Source organism: Aotus nancymaae, unplaced genomic scaffold, assembly GCF_030222135.1.
Source record: "Aotus nancymaae isolate 86718 unplaced genomic scaffold, 86718_ANA_hifiasm-v0.15.2.pri h1tg000059l, whole genome shotgun sequence".
Classification (NCBI taxonomy): domain Eukaryota; kingdom Metazoa; phylum Chordata; class Mammalia; order Primates; family Aotidae; genus Aotus; species Aotus nancymaae.
The window spans coordinates 66655878-66679041 of record NW_026988473.1 but is presented as its reverse complement, the minus strand read 5'-3'; the positions used below and the strand labels follow the sequence as shown (position 1 = coordinate 66679041).

At 40.1% G+C, this 23164-nt stretch overlaps 1 protein-coding gene and 1 pseudogene across 3 annotated transcripts in view; both read left to right on the top strand.

Moving 5' to 3' along the window:
- The window catches only part of PRCP (prolylcarboxypeptidase), a 76485-nt gene that overhangs the window by 18017 nt on the left and 35304 nt on the right, over positions 1–23164 (top strand). Inside the window, exons 1-3 of one of the 3 annotated variants that reach the window (XM_021671830.2) lie at positions 14097–14168; positions 14918–15081; positions 22241–22381. In XM_021671830.2, the coding sequence (XP_021527505.2) occupies positions 15055–15081; positions 22241–22381 (168 nt within the window). In that variant the 5' untranslated portion in view covers positions 14097–14168; positions 14918–15054. Of the gene's footprint in view, positions 1–14096; positions 14169–14226; positions 15082–22240; positions 22382–23164 lie in introns of those variants that run through there. The other 2 variants (XM_012469571.3, XM_012469570.3) reach the window with 2 other exon arrangements.
- On the top strand, positions 6911–14336 carry LOC135270139 (cytochrome c1, heme protein, mitochondrial-like; annotated as a pseudogene).

Below are 23164 nucleotides of genomic sequence, written 5' to 3'. Positions count from 1 at the left end.
GTGTCCAAAACAGGTTAAACTTCTACAGTAAATGTTAATGTTATTACATAACACTTCTTTTTAAAACTCCTCTGAATTTTTCACATTACTGTTAATGGTACTGCAGTTGATCCTGGAACAACATGGGTTTGAACTGCACAGTTTCACTTACATGTATTTTTTTTTCCAATACATCTCTCTGTCTCCCCTTTTACCTCCTCCACTTCTGCCTCTGCCATCCCTGAAACAGTAAGACCAACTCCTTCTCTTCCTCCTCCTCCTGTTCAGCCTTCTTAAAGTGAAGATGAGGATAAAACCTTTATGATGATCCACTTCCACTTAATGAATAATAATTATATTTTCTCTTCCTTAAGATTTTCTCTATTTTCTCTTCTTTTTTTTGAGACGGAGTTTCGCTCTTGTTACCCAGGCTGGAGTGCAATGGCGCGATCTCGGCTCACCGCAACCTCCGCCTCCTGGGTTCAGGCAATTCTCCTGCCTCAGCCTCCGGAGTAACTGGGATTACAGGCACGCGCCACTATGTCCAGCTAATTTTTTGTATTTTTAGTAGAGACGGGGTTTCACCATGTTGACCAGGATGGTCTCAATCTCTTGACCTCGTGATCCACCCACCTCGGCCTCCCAAAGTGCTGGGATTACAGGCTTGAACCACCGTGCCCGGCCAAGATTTTCTTAATAACATTTTTCTCTAGCTTATTTTGATAAGAGTATGGAATATAATACATTACAAAATATGTGTTAATTGACTTTATGTTATCAGTAAGGCTTCTGGTCAAGGCTATTCTCTTAAGTTTCTGTGAGTCAAAGATTATAGGAGGATTTTTGACTGTGTGGGTTGTGAAGGATGGGTAGGTGCCTCTAATCCCCCTGTTGTTCAAGGGTCAGTTGTACTCTCCTCTTTACATGGGATAGAAAACTTTGGAATTCGGGTTCTCTCACCTTCACATCCAAACCCAAATCCAGTCAATCACCAAGACCTTTCCCAGATTCCTTCCTAGTTTCTGCTCCTTCTTCGCTTTCCCAGGGTTACCAGTTTGTACCATATAATTCCAGGCTAACTTATGATAGCCTGGGGACCCCTTCAGTCCCTCTGTTTAAAAGAACAGAGCTTCAGTCCGGGCCAGCCGGCACCATGGTTTTTTCTCCTCTCCTTTTTTCCACTCCAGGCTTTACAGGGCCCTGCTTAAACCCTACATCTTCAGAGAAACCTTCCCGTGCTAACTCAGCCCAGCAGGGGCTGTCCTTCCCCGAGGTTCCCTAGTACTTACTGTCTGTAGCATGCACTGGATGTTAACAGTGCTTCACTTTGTGAGACTGCCTGAACTGTAATTACATCTTCAAATGACACTGAACAGGTGGTTGTTCCTCAAGTAGAGAGCACACATGCCCATTAAGTGAGAATTAATACACTCACAGGGGCATAAAGGTTCAGGCCACTCAGTTTTGTTTTGTTTTGTTTTTTTTTTTTGAGACAGAGTCTCACTCTGTTGCCCAGGCTGGGGTGCAGTGGCACAATCTTGGCTCGCTGCAACCTTCACCTCCTGGGTTCAAACGATTCTCCTGCCTCAGCCTCCCGAGTAGCTGGGAATACAGGCGCATGCTACCACGCCCAGCTAATTATTTGTATTTTTAGTAGAGTCGGGGTTTCACCGGGCTAGCCAGGATGGTCTTGATCTCCTGACCTTGTGATTCGCCTGCCTTGGCCTCCCAAAGTGCTGGGATTACAGGTTACAGGCATGAGCCACTGTGCCCAGACAGGATTTTTAGAATTTCTTAATAAAAATAAGTTCATATTCTGTAGCTTGGTTGCTGAATAGCATGAAATTTTGTCAAAGAAAAATACTGACCATGATCCGCTAAATGGATTCCTAACCTGCTAATGGATCACAACCTCCATTTTATAAAACCCTGATCTAGACCACAAAGGCCTTAAAAAGAAGAGTGTTTCTCTCATAATGGAAAAGTAAGACCTGGAAGCAAAAGCTTTTACTATGAGTATAAATTATTGCAAGAGAGGTATAAAGCATGCAAGTTTAGAGGAGGGAAAATTGCACAGTGAAAATGACTTCCTATTGTAGGAAGATGGTTCTGTTTGTGGGAGAAGGTACTTGGCAGTGGCTTAGCAATTTATAGATTTTTTTCCCTTGAAAATTAAGTCATTCCTTGCAGAGGGTTTTTTTTCCTCCATAAGGGCAGGTGGGAAAAACATGCATTAATTCCTGCTCTCTAATTTTCCTTAGCCTTTTATTTATTCACCATCTTGTTTTCCTTCTCACTATTTTCGCTCTTGCATAATAGCAGGGCTCGTTGCGGTTTTCTGATTTGGACTGTGTTTCTAAACACTAAAATGAGCAAAGCGGTATAACATAAAGGAGATTTGTCTTTTGAGATGATCAAAAAAGAACAATTTAAAAATGGGGAGTTCTAGGAGGTACTACGCCATGGGATGAAAACATCATCACTTGCAAATGGTTATAATTATCTTTTAATTGTAGGCTGCTAGTATTATGGTTTTAAAGGGAAGGAATGTCCTATAGTAAATAGTAGTGACAGATTATAATTATTACCCGAGTCAGTTTCTTTCCAAATATGCTGTTTGGTTTTCCATTGATTCCTTAGTGTAATGAGTCTTTGTGGTAAAGCTTTTCTTGGTTATATTCTTTGTGGCAATTTTCCATTGTAGGAGATCCTTTATTTAAAGACTGTCTAAAATTATTTTTATTGCCTAAATTAGGACGGAATTGTACCTGGAGAAAATGAATCATCAAACAGCTTTTACGTTCTTCAGGGTCACATGCTGTATTAGTCTATTTTCATACAGCTGATAAAGACATACCCGAGACTGGGAAGAAAAAGAGGTTTAATTGTTCTTGTAGTTCCACATGGCTGGGGAGGCCTCAGAATCATGGTGGGAGGCAAAAGGCACTTCTAACATGGTAGCAGCAAGAGAAAATAGGGAAGAAGCAAAAGCAAAACCTCTGATAATCCCATCAGATCTCGTGAGACTTATTCACTATCATGAGAATAGCATGGGAACCAACCCCCATGATTCATTTACCTCCCCCGGGTCCCTCCCACAACATGTGGGAATTCTGGGAGATACAATTCAAGTTGAGATTTGGGTAGGGACACAGCCAAACCATATCGTATCACCCCTGGCCCCTCCAAATCTCATGTCCTCACATTTCAAAACCAATCATGCCTTCCCAGTGGCCCCCCAAAGTCTTAACACATTTCAGGAGTGACCCAAATATCCACAGTCCAAAGTCTCATCTGAGAGAAGGCAAATCCCTTCCACCTATGAGCCTGTAAAATCAAAATAAGCTAGTTACTTTCTAGATACAATGGGGGTACAGGTATTGGGTAAATACACCTTTCCAAATGGGAGAAATTGGCCAAAACAAAGAGGTTATAAGCCCCATGCGAGTCCGAAATCCAGTGGGCAGTCAAATTTTAAAGCTCCAAAATGATCTCCTTTGATTTCTAGTCTAACATCCAGGTCACACTGATGTAAGAGGTGGGTTCCCATGGTCTTGGACAGCTATGCCCCTGTAGCTTTGCAGAATACAGCCTCCCTCCCAGCTGCTTTCACTGGCTGGCATTGAGTGTCTGCGGCTTTTCCAGGCTCATGGTGCAAGCTGTCAGTGGGTCTATCATTTTGGGGTCTGGAGGACAGTGGCCCTCTTCTGACAGCTCCACTAGGCAGTGCCCCAGTAGGGGGCTCTGACCCCACATTCCCTTCCACACTGTCCTAGCAGAGGTTCTCCACGAGAGCTCCACCCCTGCAGCAAACTTTTGCCTAGGCATCCAGGTGTTTCTATACATCTTCTGAAATCTAGGTGGAGGTTCTCAAACCTCAATTCTGTGCACCTGCAGGCTCAACACTATGTGGAAGCTGCTGAGGCTTGGGACTTCCACCCTCTGAAGCCACAGCCTGAGCTCTGTGTTGGCCCCTTTCAGCCATGGCTGTAGTGGCTGGGACACAGGGCACCCAGTACCTAGGCTGCACACAGCATGGGGACCCTGGGCCCAGCTCACAAAACCACTTTTTTCTCCTGGGGCTCTGGGCCTGTGATGGGAGGGGCTGCCGTGAAAGTCTCTGACATGGCCTGGAGACATTTTCCCCCATGCTCTTGGGGATTAACATTAGGCTCCTTGCTACTTATGCAGATTTCTGTAGCCAGCTCAAATTTGTCCTCAGAAAATGGGTTTCTCTTTTCTACTGCATTGTCAGGCTCCACATTTTCTGAACTTTTATGCTCTATTTCCCTTTTAAAATGGAATGCTTTTAACAGCACCTAAGTCACATTTTGAATTCTTCACTCCTTAGAAATTTCTTCTGCCAGATACCCTAAATCATGTCTCTCAAGTTCAAAGTTTCACAAATCTCTAGGGCAGGGCAAAATGCCACCAGTCTCTGCTAAAACATAACAAGAGTCACCTTTGATCCAGTTTCCAACAAGTTCCTTATCTCTGTCTGAGACCACCTTAGCCTGGACCTTATTGTTTGTATCACTATCAGCATTTTTGTCAAAGCCATTCAACAAGTCTCTAGGAGGTTCCAAACTTTCCCACATTTTCCTGTTTTATTCTCAGCCCTCCAAACTGTTCCAACCTCTGCCTGTTATGCATTTCCAAAATCACTTCCACGTTTTCAGGTATCTTTTCAGCAATGCCCCACTCTACTGGTACCAATTTACTCTGTTAGTCCATTTCAACACGGCTGATAAAGACATACCTGAGACTGGGAAGAAAAAGAGGTTTAATTGGACTTACAGTTCCATGTGACTGGGGAGGCCTCAGAATCATAGCAGGAGGCAAAAGATGCTTCTTATATGGGGCAGCAAGAGAAAATGAGGAGGAAGCAAAAGTAGAAACCCCTGATAAACCTGTCAGATTTTGTGAGACTTACTCACTATCATGAGACAAAAAAGACTGGCCCCCATATTTCAATAACCTCCTTCTGGGTCCCTCCCACAATATGTGGGAATTCTGGGAGATAGAATTCAAGTTGAGATTTGGGTTGGGACACAGCAAAACTATATCATGTGCCATATGTAAAAATACACATATGGTTGTAATGTACTTTTGTGTGTGTTTTGTTTAATATCACAATATAAAGTTACTTATGGCTATCAGTCATTGGGAGTATTTGTTGAGCCTTTGATGTGGTCAGAAACTTGTACATACGCCACCTTGAATACTTGCAACCTTGTAAGGTAGTTATTAGTTTTCCCTTTTGTAAATGAAGCAATTGAGTACTGAGATGTGAAATAGTTTTCTGAAAATCACCTAGCTGGAAAGCGGCACAGTCAGCATTTCAATGTGGGACTTTTAGGCTACAGAGCTAGGCTATTTTCACTGTACTGAGCTAAACTTCAAAACAGTGACAGCACAGTATGGCGGCAACTGTGCTGGAAGCTGTTAGAGGATCAGAGAAGGAGCATTCTCCTTTGGGTCTGGGGTTGTCCTAGAAAACTTTGCAGAGGGGACAGCACTTGAGTGGGCATTTTGAGGATGAGGTAGTAATTTTTTTGCAATGATGCGAGAGAGGAAGGCATTCTAGGCAGGAGGAAATCCATGTACAGAAGCCTGGAAACTTGAGAAAGCATATGTCCAGAAACTTTCTGGAATATGAAGTGGTAGAGGGCCATGTGGTAGAAGATGAGGCTGGAAACGAGGTGAGCAGGGTGCCAGGACAGATGTTATCAGCTTTTCCGAGTTTGCCTTCCCTAAGGCCTTCTGTACCAATGGTTGGTTGAGTTGTGTCTCCTCCTTGCTGCCATATCAATCACCCTGTTCTCACCCACATTTATAATGTGCATTTCTTGTATAGAAATAATTTCTCTGCTTGCTTGTGGACCTGTGGCCTCCTTGAGAGCAAAAAATAAGGCTTTTATCCTTGTATCCAGTGTAGCCAGGCACATAGAGAAAGCACTCAGGAAATGGTGGACGATGGAAGGGCCTTGTCTTTGCTGAAGAGGCTCAGTATTAATTATAGTCAACTGTGTGTTTACTGCTTTTCTACCTTTCAAGGTTGAGTTGGATTTTAACTGGGTAATCGTAGGATCTGCTCACATTTCCTGAGACTAACCCACCTCTGATAGAAAGACAACAGTCTTACTGCTGGCCTCATGGGCATAGAGCAGAGTTAACTGGTGTAGTCTTAAGTTCAGGTGAGGTCACTTGGTCTTCAGGTGTCACATCATACTTCTCACTTCTCCCAGTTCAACTCAGGAGTCATTGATGTAGCAAGGCCTGTGCATATTGTGTTTTGCACTGTGTGCACTGGAAAGCGGCACAATCATCATTTCAACGTGGGACTTTAAGGCTACAGAGCTGGGCTCTTTTCACTGTACTAAGCCAACCTGAGTACAGAGATGAGCCAGAAAGGGAGAGGCAGTAGGGCATGGTGGGGAAAACACAGCCTCTCTATTCCATAAGGTTTCTCTGAAGAACAAAGGAGATTATTTACATAGAGTCCTAGTTCAGCCTTTACACTATTCACAGGGGCAGGAGGAAATAACACACATGGTATGATAAATTGATTCTAAGTTTTTAAATATGGTTTTTTGACAGTTTTGAAGTTTGTAATAGCATGGCAGTTACAAGACATGTATGTATAAATAACTATAGTGTAAGGCTACATTTGAAAAGAATACAATATAGCTAAAATACCATGAAAACACAAAGAAGGCAGGAATGCTTCATGAAGGGAGTGGTGTTGAATAGAACCCCCAAGACCTTTCACAGGATAGATGGCTAGATGGCTGTGGGGATTAAAGGCGTAACTATTGCCTGCTCGAAGACTTCTTTTCTGACTATCCTATTAAAAGTCGATCTGCCTCTGTTATTCTCTATCAGAATAAAGCCTGTACCATTAATTTCCTTGGTTTTTTTTTTTTTTTTTTTGAGACAGGTTCTCACTCTGTTGCCCAGGCTGGAGTCCAGCGTTGCAATCACAGCTCACTGCAGCCTTGACTTCCTGGGCTCAGGTGATCCTCTCACTTCATCCTCCTGAGTGGCTGGTACCACAGGTGCATGCCATCATGCCATGCTAATTTTTGTGTTTTTTGAAGAGAAGGAGTTTTGCCATGTTGCCCACGCTGGTCTCGAACTCCGTGGCTCAAGTGATCTGCCCGCCTTGGCCTCCCAAAGTCCTTGGATCACAGGTTGAGCCACTGCACCCAGGTAAAACCTGTACGATTAGTTTCTAAGTTCTTATTTGTGTGTTTGCTTGTTTGTTTTCTGTTTCTTGTTGTCTGTTGCCAGACTATAAGTCCTGTGAGGGCATGGACCGTATCTAGCTTGTTCGCTCTTGTAACTCTAGTACTTATCCCATGGTAGGCACTCAAGAAATACACATCCTACTAGCTCTGGGAAGATGTTGATTATCTGGTGATGTTGTGGCAAAAGCACCTGAAAGTAATCAAAGGAAGCCACTTAGTTACATTTGAACTTGCTGTTATTGTTCTGAGCTTTTTGGTTTCTGCTGAGGATATCCTTTTCCCTTCCTTTATCTTTTTTACAGCACCATTATCATTTAGACCGGATGAATGTGCAAAACAATGAGTAGTCTGTAGTGTGTATCTTTAAGATAATGATAAAAAGGTCCCTGGAGAACATTTTATAGTGAAATCAGGACTGCAAATTTGATGTTGGAGTTTCCAGGGAGGAAAAAACTTAGACGTTACTTTCCTCAGCTGCTTCCTTTTGTGGATGCTATTCATGTGGGGATTTTGTAAAGTTTAATTTTCCAGAGTGTTTTAACATCATGTATTTTTCAATGTGATAAAAATAATTTAATTTAAAGCAGTCTCTGAAAAGAGGTTGTAGGTTTTCTGTTACAGTGGTTCTCACAAAATGATTCACAGAAGATTCGAGGAAGAGTTGTATTTTAGCATTATGTTGTAATATTATGTTTGTATGTGCTTTTTCTTTTTAAAAAATGCAGTTTAATAGTTCATCAGAGGTAACCAGTGAAGATTGTGGCCACTGATGTCTTTTATCTTATTAGGGTGGAACAGGACCAAAACGTTTGAGAACAATTAGTTTATTACCTTCTATCAATTTCTTTAACAGGTTTTGGAGAAAAAGGGTAGCAATAGAATATGCTTTATTGACTTCTGTTAAATGCTGGGGGGAACCGGATGGCCTTGAAACTCTTTTGCCAATTTAGTGGGGCATTTAGTGTTTAGAATGCCTACTGTCAGGGCCAGTGCAGAATCTGTTATAAATGGGCTATAGTGGTGACTACAACTGTTCAAAAGACTTCCTTTTGTTGATTGTTAAACAAATACTGCTGGTGTCATATATTTGGTCCTTCATTGAGATCTTTCTTGGGTGTATTATGATATGGAAATTAAACATTGTTATATATGTAAAATATGTAGCAATTTAAGAGAGACCAACCTTGGCTTGAAGCCTGGCTTGTTCGCATAATCATGTGCCATGTGGACCTTTCGACAGGTTTCTACTTATTCTCTTTCTTTCTTTTTTTTCTTTAAAAAATTTTCCTCTAGGCCATCTTCCACAGGACAGGTAAACTGATCTTTTTTTTCTTTTCTTTTTTTTTCAGAATGAGTTTTAAAACTCTTGAAGGCTTCCTATTGCCCTTAAATTAAATTCAGACTCCCTGTCATAGCCCACTTAGCTCTAAGCCTCATCCAGTGCCATTCTCTCTGGTCTTACCTCTGTTTCTACATTAAGCTCTTTCTGGTCTCTGGCTCTTTGTTTTTTCTGTTTCTTTTTTCTAGAGTTCTTTCCTTGTCTGGCTCCTTCAGGCTTCAGTTCCAGTGCCACTTCCATAGAGAGGCCTTCTGTATTAGTCTCTTAGGGCTGCAGAGTATCACAAACTGGGAGGCTTCAAACAAAAGAAATTCATCTTCTGATTTCCAGAGGCCAGAAGTCCAAACTCAGGGTGTCAGCAGGACTGGTTACTTCTAGGGGACTCTGAGGGAGAGTCTGGTCTGTGCCCCTCGCTAAGCTTCTGCTGGCTGTTGGCAGTCTTTGGTGTTCTTTTGCTGGCAGCTGCATGACTCCAATCACTGCTTCCATTGTCACATGGCCGTCTTGCTTCTGTGCATCTGTGTCTTCACATGGCATTCTTCTCTCTGTGCCTGTCTCTTTGTCTCTTCTTTTAAGAACATCAGTCATATTGGATTAAGGGCCTACCCTTCTCCGGCATGACCTCATCTTAATTAATGACATCTGCAGTGATCCTATTTTTAAATAAAGTCACATTCTGAAGTTCCAGGAAGGACATGAATTTTGGGGGGATGCTATTCAACCCAGTATACCTACCTGACTTTCAATTTAAAGTAGGCTGTGTTGTTGGAGCTATACAGTAGTCCTCCCTTCTTTATGGTGGATAAGTTCCAAGACCCCCAGTGGATGCCAGAGATGTGGGTTAGTACCAAACCCTATATATACTATGTTTTTTCCTACACATACATTCCTGTGATAAAGTTTTATTTATAAATTAGGCACAATAAGAGATTAACAACAATTATGACACATTATGTGAATGAATAGTAAACAATTATGACACATTATGTGAATGAATAGTAAACAATTATGACACATTATGTGAATGAAGAGTAAACAATTATGACACATTATGTGAATGCATAGTCTCTCTCTCTCAAAATATCTTGTACTGTACTCACCTATTTTCTGACCATGGTTGACCATGGGTACCTGAAACTGCAGAAAGTAAAACCATGGATAAGGTCTGTAAACTTACTCACCGATTATTTATTCCTGGCCGGTGATGAGCAAGGCACTTCATTAGGCCACATGTTACATATTGTACTCAGCTCTGGGCACACCATCTGTAAGAGAGAATGTTGATTGATCCAGAGTGTGAGCAGGGTTAGGAGGACTTTAGAATATAGTATTATATGGGAAGTAGTAAGAACTGGGGTTGCTCAGTTGGAGAACAGAAGATTTGTGAAGTCATCACAGCTCTCTGCAGGAGGAGGGCTAGTATGCAAGATTGGATTGTAAGTTACATAGATCACAGGTCTGAACTCATGTATGTGAGAAACATGGTTTTGCCTTTTTTGGGGTTTGAGGAGTCTTTGTCCTTTTATATTATACCACCAGATACCAGCTTCAGTCTCTCAGAAGATGTGATGTAGTTATAACAGTGGTATCTTGAGAACATTTTGCATGTATAGAAACATTCAGAATAGTCCAGGTGTGGTGGCTCTTGTCTATAATCCTAGCACTTTGGGAGGCTGAGGCAGGTGGATCACTTGAGGTCAGGAGTTTGTGAGCAGCCTGGGCAACATGGCAAAACCCCATCTCTATTAACAGTATAAAAATTAGCTGGGCATGGTGGGGTGTGCCTATAGTCCCACTACTTGGGAGGCTGAGGCATGAGAATCAGTTGAACCCAGGAGGTGAAGGTTGCACGAGCCAAGGTTGTGCCACTGCACTCCACCTGGGTGACAGAGCAAGAGTCTGTCTCAAAAAAAAAAAAAAAAAAAAGAAACATTCAAAACAATAGATTATAAAGGAAGGAAAACAATAGTAATCATCATCTTATGTTTAACAAAACAGAAGAATATAAATTTATAAGGCTTTGATGATATGTAACCTTATTTTTATAAGATTATCATTGAGATGTCTATATATCATATATATGAGTTCTGGCAAGATTATTTACTCCTTAAAATAGAATAAATACAACATGGTTTAGATTGCCTTGCAAATCAGCAAACAGATTATGGCAGCATTTGTCTGTGGTGGACAGGACCTCATAGCTCTGGGTATATTCAGGGCTGCATGGAGATAGGAATGACCTTACTTCTCTTGCCCCCTGTCCTCTGTCACAACCCCTTTATGGAATTCTCATATTAGAAACTTCTCTGCTCCTGCTCCTGGGTTGTGAATCCGTGCTAAGCAAGCTCATATGTAGGCAGGTGGTTGTGCCTACAAATTCAGTTTCCAGCCTCAGGAACTTCATGGAGGCCTAGGCATCGGGTTTTCCTTCCATGCTGCACTTTTACCTTTGTCTTTAAATCATTGCCATCCTGGGCTCTCTTTTACTCTCTCTTTTAATAGATTACCTTGTCCCTCTACTTCATTGACTAGAGACTAAGGTGTTTTATGAGAGACATTTTAACTAGAACCCTTTCTAATTAGTTTTCCTCCCTTGCTAGTTAGGGATAACTCCTGCAGCCATCTGTTTTCCAGTGGAGAAGGGGTTCCTTGTCCTCCTCAAGTCAGATCCTTCTGTTGGTGCTATTGACCCCATTCCCTCCTTCCTCCCCAGGATCTGGCTGCATCACATATCCCTCACTTACCTATTGTCTCAACTATTCCCTCCCATTACTTTTTGTCCTAGGGCATTATACCTCTCCCCTGTTTCTTCCTTCTTAGAACCCTGTTGTTGGAAAAACATATTTTACACTTTGATCAAATCAACATTTTGCAGCACATGTGGGTTCACCAAACACTAGTATGCTGCTGAATGAGCTGCTATGTTGTATATTAGCTGCTATGTTACTCAGGTAAAGTTATTGTGTCCTGGCTGACAGCCATGACTTTAAAGTCCTTTCCAGTCTTAAAAACTTTGACTTATAACTCTATCATAAGATCAAGTATATTTTAGGTAATAAACTTTGGGAAAATGCTGATTAGTCCTTCACCTGCAGCCCCTGCAATGCTGGCCTTCTGTCCATATTATTCGTAGTTATTTATTACTGTTTCTCCACCCAGCAGAAAGCATGCATTTCCTGCTTCCTCAGCAGGACAAACTGTTATGGGTTGGCCTTAGATTTTAGGCTTGGATTCTCCCTAAGGCATGTGATTTGTCAGTGGGCAAAAGGCACATCCAACTACAGTGTTGTGCAACTCTTCCAAAGCTAGGAACAGATCCACTTTGGGTCTGCGCAATAAATGAACCTGCACAAACTTGACCTTCTTGGGAAGTTTGCTTTCCATTCTCAGTTCTGTTTTTATACCAACTGCAGAGCCACGATGCATGCATGCATTTATTCTCAATATATTCATTGGTCTTCTACTATACACCAGGCCTTATTCCAGTCACTGTGGACTCAGCAGTGGACAAAACAGACAAAAGTCCCTGCCTAGTTGAGTTTATTTCCAGTGGATGTTTTTCATTCACTATTGGTTTAGAGAAATAATCTTGGATTTCAGCTAAGTTTCTTCCTTCTCTTTCTCTCTCCCTTCCTTCCTTTCTTCCTTCTTATTTTCCTTGTTTCTCTTCTCTTCCTTTCCTTTCTTCTCTCTACCTTTTTCTTTCTTTCTTTCTTTCCTTTCTTTTTTCTTTCTTTTTTTTTGAGACAGAGTCTTGCTCTGTTGCCCAGACTGGAGTGCGGTGGCATGATCATAGTTCCTTGAACTCCTGGGTTCAAGGGATACTACCTTGATACTAGGATACTACCTCCTGTCTCAGCCTCCTGAGTAGTTAGGACTACGGGCATGCACCACCACACCCAACTTTTATATATATATATATATATATATATATGTAGTTTGTTTGTTTGTTGTAGAGATAGAGTCTTGTTACGTTTCCCAGGCTGGTCTTGAACTCCTGGGCTCAAGTGATACTACCACCTTGGCCTCCCAAAGTGTTGGAATTACAGGTGTGAGCCACTGTGCCTGGCCTAGGTTTTTCTTTTTCTTTTTCTTTTTTTTTTGAGACAGAGTCTTGCTCTGTCACCCAGGTGGGAGTGCAGTGGTATGATCTCAGCTTACTGCAACCTCCGCCTCCCAGGTTCAAGGGATTCTCCAGCCTCAGCCTCCAGAGTAGCTGGGATTACAGGCATGTAGCACCATGCCCAGCTAATTTTTTGTATTTTTTAGAGATGAGGTTTTGTCATGTTGGCCAGGCTGGTCTTGAACTCCTGGCCTCAACTTGCTCCTCCCACTTTAGCTTCCTAAAGTGCTGGGATTACAGGCGTGAGCCACCGTGGCAGCCCAGTGAGTCTAATCTCATCTCCCATGTCTTCCCCTCATAAACCTCTTGCCGTAAAACAACATTTCCTGAATTTATGCTCATTCTGTATAGTTAATCATAGCTTTGCACATGTTTTTCTCCCTTTGCTTGAAATGCTCTTCTGTTTCTTCTGTACCTGAAAAAAAAAATTCTTCTCTGTGTCGAAGTTCAGCTCAGACATTACTTCCTTGGTGCAGCCCTCTGTAACTTCCTCAGGCAGGATCATGTCTTTGGCTTGTGAGCTCCCACAGTGCTTTGCAAACGGAACTTAACCACACCACTGTCTGGTTGTTTACTAGGACATTCATCACTCCTGTTAGATTCAGAACTTGAGAAATGGAATTGTATCTAAGTTTTTTTCTTAATACCTGTCTTTTAGTGAGTACTCAATATAATATTTTTAAATGAAAGAAAAATTTAATATTAATGTGATTTAGTGCAATATAATTTACATATGAAATATGTGCTGGGCCCGCAGGCTGCAGGGCTCCCGGGCGCGCGTGCCCGGGGTCTGCTGTGCAGAGCGCTCCCAGGTAGCTCCTGCTGCGGACACCTCAGGTCCTTGTGGTAGAGGCCGGAAGGTGATGCTGTCAGCACTGGGCATGCTGGCGGCAGGGAGTGCGGGGCTGACCGTGGCTCCATTCTGCTGTGAGTGCCAGTGACCTGGAGCTGCATGCCCCAAGTTATCCGTGGTCTCACTGTGGCCTCCTTTCTTCCTTGGACCACACCAGCATCCGTAGGGGTTTTCAGGTTTATAAACAGGTGTGCTTCTCCTGCCACAGCATTGACTAAGTGGCTTACCGCCACCTGGTAGGCGTGTACTACACTGAGGCTGAAGCTAAGGTGCTGGCTGAGGAGGTGGAGGTTCAAGATGGCCCCAATGAAAATGAGATGTTCCTGCGGCCAGGAAAGCTGTATGACTATTTCCCAAAACCATACCCCAACCCTGAGGCTGCTCGAGCTGCCAGTAATGGAGCATTGGCCCTGGCCTCAGCTACACCATGCAAGCTAGGGATTGTGGTGAGGACTACATCTTCTTCCTGCTCATGGGCTACACTGCGAGCCACCCACCAGGGTGTCACTGCGGAGAGGTCTCTACTTCAACCCCTGTTTTCCTGGCCAGGCCATCGGCATGACCCCTCCCAACTACACAGATGTCCTGGAGTTTGACGATGGCACCCCAGCTGCCATGTCCCAGGTAACCAAGGACGTGTGTACTTTCCTGCACTGGGCATCTGAGCCAGAGCACGACCAATGAAAACGCATGGGGCTCAAGATGTTGATGACGAGGAGGCTGCTGGTTCCACTCATCTACACCATGAAGCGGCCTAAGTGATCAGTCCTGAAGAATTGGAAGCTGACATAGTATAGTGAAATAGAAATGTAAACATGTACCTTATAAAATATATATCTAAAATGAGATTTTAAATGTTTACCAATCTGTTTTTGAATTATCTTATTATACATATAGAATAATGCATTATCCTAACTCCAGAATCCCCTCATTCTCTTTTACAGTCTCTTTTCCCCTGCAATGGTAACCAATATCCTGGTTTCTGACAGCATAAATTTTCTTTTCTTTTTCTTTTTTTTTTCTAATTTAAGATGGGGTTTCACCATGATGGCCAGGCTGGTCTTGAACTCCTGACCTCAGGTGATCCACCCACCTCGGCCTCCCAAAGTGCTAGGATTACAGGCATGAGCCACCGTACCCGGCCGACAGCACAAAATTTTTAACCATGACTTTAAAAAGAAGGGGGATGATTGCTCTGTTTCAATTTTGGGAATATATTTATTTAGAAAAGAAAGATTTAAAATAATTGGCATCCTTGTGTCTGTTTTTTATACAAGAATTTGGACTTGAGATCTAAGTTTCCTTTCTATCCTAAGAGTTTATGAAACTTAGTTAAAACTTAACGAACTGGGTGTTGTGGTGTGTGCCTTTAGTTCCAGCTACTCTCAGTCCTGGGAGAGAAGATCGTCTGAGCCCAGGAGTTCGAGGCCGCAGTGAGCTATGATCGGACCACTCTACTTTGCCTGGACCACAGAAGGATACCTCCATCTTCTAAAAAACAAAAAACTTAATGGAGCTTTCCGACATTACTACTTATGTAAGAGCGCCCTCTAGTGGTGTAACATTTCCTAAAATTTATATGCCATAGTTTATTACAGCAGAACTTTAGCTCTAATTTGGAAGCTTGAGCTGTGGCCAGGTAATTCTCTTAGTACAAAGCTTCCTGAAGCCATGGGAAGGCATTGATTATGTGGTGCTTTCACAGAGCAATTCGGCCAACAGATAGAATCTCCCTCTAATGAAACACTTAACACTGTTATTTGACAAAACATGTTATTTCTTGATTTACTGGGGCATTTTAGGTATTCTCAAGGGCAGGATAGTTTCACCTTTGTTTTAGCAGTAAAGCAAAGAGTGTTTTGATTTCACAGCATTTTGATAACTTAGTGATTTTTCCTCTGGGGCCCAGAGTTCTTGGTTAGAGGAAAGGAAGGTTATTAAGCACTGCAGAATTTTTGGAGAGGGTGTTTTCCCTCCCCATTTGGTTACTAAGCACATTTTTTTTTCACATGTAGATAGATGCCGTTTTGATATTTATATATACCATTATTGAATTTATAATAGCTTCTTATATATTTTCTCAAGCACTGGCTACTATTATATAACATATCTGTGATAATTTTAACATTAACAAGGGAACCTCATACTCAGAAACACAAGAATCACTTACTTAGAAGATTTGAACTGCTTCACAGTTTAACAGTTATCTATAAAGGATCTGCCATGTGCAAGGGCACTGTGGTAGCTATTGTGTTCTTGCCTTTCAAATTATCTGAGTATAGGAGACTGAGGCACCAAATTTTCCCTATGATGGACTCTCCCATTATCACTTTTTTTCTTCTCTTCCTCATTTATCATTTTCTTTTTAATTAAATTTACTTCTAAGAGTCTCATTTTTAAGATTGGGGCATGTTAGGACAAAAAAAAAAGCGTAGGAGTCAGGGAATGCCGTTCTCTGTCCTGGTTAACACTTACAGAAGGTGTGTAAAGAGGAGCAGTGTCTTATTACATACAAAGCTGATTGTCTTTGAAGGATCTCTCTGAGAGGACTTCCATCTTTTTTGTTAAGATAGACACTCGACCCTCTAAGGTTGGCAATGAAGAGAGCATCTTTGTGAGAAGAGAGGACAGTTCTTTTCTGGACTCACCTTCCTCTTGGAGGGACTTGTAAACATTTCCTTTGCCACCACCACACTGTCACTGGGGGATACTATTTCCCCTTTAATTCCTTAAGTCAAATTTAGTCTCCAATACTTTATGGTAACCTCAATGTACAGATGAGTAAAGGTAGAATATTTAAGCAGGATTTTTGAAAGTCTGACATAATAAAGAAGAAATAAACCAGGAGTCATCCAAGAGCCAGAGAGCTGACCCATAAGATGTGGCTTTGCTCTCTGATCTTGTCCTAGCTCTAGGGTGCCCATGTGTGAGGGACAGCTTAGCCATATTTCTCCAACTGTAGATCTACGGCTTGTCTAAACTCGACCTTTCTTCCACATTTTAGTCCTTCTTTGGGAACCTGTGTTCTTCTAACAGAAAGGTGTTCATCCTTTCAGGGGATGTCAAGCTTGCCCAGAAAGTTGTCAGTCTCCATTTAAGAACTCTAGTGGAATGTAATGCCACAATCCCCAAATTAACATAGGACACACACATCAAATGGGAGAAAGAGGGTCTTATTTTATTTTAGCATCTCTGCATTAGAGTTGGAAATCAGAGCACATGCAAAACTCCTTTAAGATGCTTTGATTTATTGGAGGCATTAATATTTTTGGTCATGTATATCTCTGGGTAAACTTTTTGTAACTTTAGTAAAATTTCAGTTAACTGTTATTAGATATCTAGGTGCCTGAATAAATCCAACTGCATACTGAGTTTTCTAAAACCAAAGGCTGCCGAGAAGGAGTCAATGTGATTTTGGGTTTTATCAGTGTCTTAATGGAGTTAGGAATAGTAGTGTAGTAACAATTACTGTCAGGTCAGTGAAGAGACCCACATTCCACATATTCTGCAATGTAACTGTTAGTAAATGGCTGGGATATTTGTCCTTCATTTTGCAAATTTAGGAGAAAGATACTCAGAGTGTCCCTTACCGAGGGTTGAAGCTTATAGTCAGCTTTATCTGCATGAGCCTGTTATAATGCAAAGAGCAGAAAGATTTGGGTTTTCTTGGAGGTGGGATTGGGTAGGGGTTAAAAGCACATGAAAAGAATTACATTTGATTCCTAATTATTAGTTACCTTACCTTGGCAAGCTATCTGGTCTCTCTGGGCATCAGCCTTCTTATTTTAAAACTGGTTGATGAAAGTGCCCCCAGAGGGTAACTGCTGAGATGGGGAAGGGATCTGTGTAAAGCAGCAGCACAGTGGCAGACACGTGTAGGTGCTCTGCATTCTTCCCTCCCATTCCCACCCCCACTGCCCCCAACTTGCCAGCAAAACTAACAGATGTAATGTTGCTACTGATTTTTTCTGGATGCGAACTTTATTCTTGAGTGGTTTTAAGTCCAAATAATTACTTTGTACAATAAACATCATTTAAAGGATGTTCTCTTTTCTTCTTGCCTACCCATTCTCACAGATCTATTTCTTCTCCACATGGTAAAGTGGAGAAGCATGTTTTAAAATTTCTTGGATCATAAAAAAAATTAAAAAAAAATTTATTGGACTATGTGCTAGAGAGAACTGCTGGGCATGACTAGAGAGGTTCATTTCTGAGGTCATGCTGTGTTGCCTTTACAGTGCTATTATTTATTTTAACTGGTTCAATAAACCAAACTGCGAAAATAAAGTTCTAGCTTTGCCTCAGCCCTGTGACCCTGGCCAAGTCATCTGACCTCTTCGAGCTGAATTTCTTCAGTTGAGCAACACAGATGGCATGATTTCTAAGGCCCTTGTCACCTTTTCGTGTTGTGATTCAAAAATCTTTATTTGGGAGCCCAGAACAGGAGGTGGCATGTGGGTGCCACTTCTCAACAGCAGAGGGCATACTGCCCCTAGTGTGCATGGCCATTCAGTTTTGAAATCTAGCCAGAAGTTGATATCCTTCATGATAGGAAGGAGCCAAGGAAATTCTGTTAATTCATGTTATGCAAAGGACGCTTCACTACATATTTCCGATTGTTTAGTACTTAGGTGAAGCACTAATAGGAGATTTGAAACACTCTAAGGTGCTGTAATTCTGTGAAGAACTTAATCTGCCTTCCATCCAAGTAGTACTCCATGCTTAGAATTGGTGTGCAAATGGGATAGAGAAGAGAACTAACATCTTTTAAGCACATATATATCAGGAACTATGCCTGGTACTTTAGGTACATTTTTCGTATCCTCACAGCAATCCTCTGAATTATATGTTGTTATCCTTATCTTATACAGGAAGATACTAAGGTTCAGAGAGGTTGAGTGATTTGCCCAAGGCTTCACAGAAGAGATTCAAGTTCAGGTCTCTTAACTCTGAAGTCTACTTTCTTGCCAGGGTTCCTCTCTCTTTTCCCCAATCTTAATAATCAAGGATGATTGCTAGGAGCAGGAGTACCTTGGGCATGGCCACACAAGGGAATTTGGCTTTCTCTGGTTCTGAAGTTCTTGTGGCCTTTGTAATTCTAGATGGAAGTGTTTCTCTGGCAAGAACTTTTTATCAGTTATATTCAACATGACATATACAAATACCCATGTTTTCAAATTTGAAAATTTTAGACTGGATTATTAGTGTTTTTCTTTGTGGGCTGCTTTTAAAGGCCACAGCAATATCTCATTTTACATGAAGACTCAGTTCTGTAGGCAGTGGGTGAGGTGAAAATCATTAGAGCAAAATTATCTGCAAGAATCTCGTGGGAAGGCATCTTGCTCAAGAGCCACGAGCTTCCTTTCTTTAAGTTCTCCCTTGTTGAAACCTGCTGAGCTTCAACAGGTGTTCCTGTGGTGCTTTCTCACGTTGAGTGTCAAATGATACAGTTAGCTTCTATTTGGGGGTATATTCAGTGGTAATTCAAATCTTTAGACACCAGAGTCTCATTCAGCATAGTGAGATGCTTACAGTATTAGGTATTCTGAAACCTAGAACAAGAGAAGGAATAGCAAATTAGTGTCTTATTTTGATGCTTATTCTAACGCAGTGGTTTTCACAACTTAACAGAATCAGCTGTAGGGCTTGTTAATAACAGTTTACTGGGTTTTACCCCACAGTTTCTGATTCAGTAGGTCTGGGATTCAGCCAGAGGGATTGCATTTCTAACAAGTTCCCAGGTGATGCTGATACTGCTGGTCCGGGGACCGCACATGGAGAACCACTGTACTAATTGAATGGAAGCAGGTGGAATCACTTGTCCATCTTTCTTTCACTGTCTGCTTCTCTTGCCCTTTTATTTTTAGGCTGAGTGGATGTAGTTGAATTAGTTTAAGTTAAATGCAGGGATTGTAGCTCAGCCAACTCTTTATCCCATTGCTCAGCTTAGTACTTGGCCCAGAATAGGAGTTCAATAGATGCTTGTTGAGTGAATGATTGAGTAACATGTATAATGGAAGAGTTTATAGCACATGACATCATTATAACATACCTAGTCCATACAAACTGCTTATTTTCCTGAAAAATAGACAGTCTTTAGTTTAGAATATATTTTAGGACTACATATGGTGATGATTGTAGATACCAGGAAGTATACAGTTAGGTACAGTTTTGAGACACTTGTATTTTGGGAACTGTGGTATAAATGGGAACTGTGTGTGTAGATAGAGCTGGGTGTAGGAAGTCTCATCTGTTTTCTAATGACCTAGGCAAGTCTTACAGGGTCTGGTTTAAGTCAGAACTAAGGGTTGCTCCCGGGAGACTGGAGCAGCACTTAAACAGCCTAGGTCTGATCCAGACTGAGTGCTGCATTCTCACTTCTGTCCTTCCAAAGCACTGAGGAATTCAGCTCCCATGATGCCAAAGACTCAGTGAGACTCCGTACTGTGGGATAACTGTAAATTCAGATAGTTGTACATGAATCTTACCATGTTATAGTATTTGATAAGTATATTTTGAATAGTAAATTTAAAAAACTCAAAGGGTAAAAAAAAATCTCAAAAATATATTTAAAGTTCAGTTTAAGAAATCATTTTCTTATGTAGCCAAAACAATATGATCATTTTTAACAAAATGAATGAGGCTTTAGTACAAGTTGAGTATTCCTTCTCTGAAATGCTTGGGACCAGAAGCATTTCAGATTTTGGATTTTTTTTATTATTATTATTTTGTAATAGTCACATTATAGTTACTGATTTAATATCCCTAATCTGAAAATCTAAAATTCAAAATGCTCTAATGAGCATTTCCCTTGAGTATCATGTTGGTGCTCAAAAGTTTCAGATTTGGAGAATTTGAATTTTGGATTTTTGGATTAGGAATGCTCAACCTGTATCATTTAGTACCCAGTCCATATTAAAATTACACATTTGTTCCTACATCATCGTTTGTATCTTGTTTGTTCAAACTAGGATCCAATCTAGGGTCATGTATTATGTCTGGTTATTATGTTCCTTAAAATTCATTTAATCTAAAATAGTCCTTTCTCATGATATTGCCTTGTTAATTGTCTTATAAAATGTTCTACCTTCAGATTTATCTGTTGTCCCTTTAAAGTATCTTCAACTTGCTCTTTTACCTTTATATTTCCTGGAACCTGGAAATTAGATCTAAAGGCTGGATTAAGATAAAATGGAACATTTTTGGCAGGAATACATCATAGGGGATATGTGCTTCATGTTTTGCCACATGAGGAGATACATAATCCCTGCCTGCTCTACCATTCATGATACTAACAAAATTGATTACTAGATTAAAGTGATGACAGCCTGATCCTTCCATTGTAGTTATGTTTTCCCCTTGTGACAAGAGAGTATTCTCTATGGTATTACTTTGACACTAGATGAATGTTAATTTTCATATTATCCATTTTCCTAATGCTTTTAGCACCAATTGATAATTCTTGCCTGAATCGGTAACTTCACAGAACTGTCATTATTCTAATTCTGTCATTCCTTCTACATTAGCTGACATTTGACTAAACACAGCTCTTCTTTATTAACTGGGACTATTCAGTGCCATCAAATACAGTTCTGTTGGACAGGCAGGTTAAATGTTTACTTTTTTACTTTTTAATTCCGAATTTTAAAGTAAGGATTTGATTTAATAGATAAATGATGGCAAATGAACCTTTTTCTTGCTTTCCTTTTTAAAAATATTTTTGTGGACTAATGGAGTTTCATGAATTGCATGCTTCAATTAACTACAGTCATTATTCTTTTTATGTTTAATTTGTTTTTGTTTTATGTTCAATTTGTTAAAATGATTGCCAGTGATAGTCCCTTGTAGTTCTGCCTATGTTCATTAAATACAACTCTCCATTAATTTTGAGCACTTTCTTGCTTCCTTGCATAGCAAGATACGTAGGCTTATCTTGCAGCTTCCTTGTCCCAAATGTCAATCAGCCGCTTCACTAATAAGCCCTAGTTTCTTTTGGTGGAAATGGTACAGACACAAAAATCTTGGAACTTAGAATGTCTATGGTGTGCTGGGGTGACAAAGTTTAGGGTAGTAAACCTTTTCAGTAGTCTATTTAATTCATGAATTTTCAATATTGAAAGTTTGTATAGTGAAAATTCAGATAGTAAGGGATATTTGTATTTTGAAAAATAATGGGATGTATTACATACTTAAAAATTGCTCTAGGAGTAGATTTAAGTGGTCTTACCACAAAATATATAAATATGTGAGGCAATGCTTATGTTAATTTGCTCAATTTAGCCATTCTACAGTGTATATATATTTCAGAGCATCGTGTTATATGCACCATTTGTAAAATTTTATTTACCAATTAAAAAATACATTTAAAAACTAAAAAAACGGGTTCACACTCTATCAGCAATTTAATTTTAACATTATATTTTTAAGTAGCTACTTGATTTTATAGTTGTATTTTTTCTTTTACATTGAAAATCTTGACCACCAATAGCAAACATTGCTTTATTTTGTAATATAAAGAAAATGATTTCAAAATAATAATATCCTTATTGCTATTAATAATAAAACAATGAAGTTTAAAATTTCTTGTGATTATTTTTGTAGTATAGGTTGATTTTAATGGAAGAATTAATTTTATGTTGATCTCATTTAATTACTTTCCTTTGAAATATGTTTTGTTTGTTTTGTTTTTATCACAGGTTGATCATTTTGGATTTAATACTGTGAAAACCTTTAATCAGCGGTACCTAGTAGCTGATAAATACTGGAAGAAAAATGGTGGATCGATACTTTTCTACACTGGTAATGAAGGGGACATTATCTGGTTTTGTAATAACACGGTATGTGCATATCTGTGAAATTCCAGCACTCAATTTGCCTTTTATTATAATAACCTGGAAGAAATGTTTTACAGTATATATGACCAAGCATTACTGTTGTTAATTGTAAAGTTCTGTAAAAAATAACAAAAAAATTAACTCACTAATAATAGAAAAATAGCAAAAGTACCTGAATAGGAAGTTCATAAAAGAATTAAATACAGATATCTAATAAGTCTGTATATTCAGCCTTAAAGAATTACAAATGAAAAGAATAATGTACTATTTTTGGATAATAGAATTATTTTATTTTATTTTTCATAGACTGCCTGAACATCCCAGAGAACTGAATTTTGCAAATTTTTTGTTTTCTTTTGTTTTGTTTTTAAAATCTCAGCTTATTTCTAGAGTGAACAAGGTTATAAGGGAAACAGGCATAAAATGTTACTGTGTATAGTTTATTTTGATTATGGTCTCTAGAAGGTAAAAACAAGGGCAGGAATTTCTGTATGTTTGTTTAGTGTTGTATTGTCAGTGTCCAGGACTGTATTAGGCATATAGAAGGTCATAAATAAACACCTGTTGAATGAATGAATGAATATAATCTAAACCAGGCCAGTACAAATGAGAAAAGATACATGAATAAGAACTGGAAAAGGTTAAATTGTAGCTACATTTTAGTTTAGCTTTCCTGTTCTACCATTTTTCTTTTATTTGTGAGGGTTAGGAATAGTATATAGCCTGTTAGTTTGCTTCCCGGACTATATTTTCTATCACTTTTTATAATGCTGAAATCCATTAACA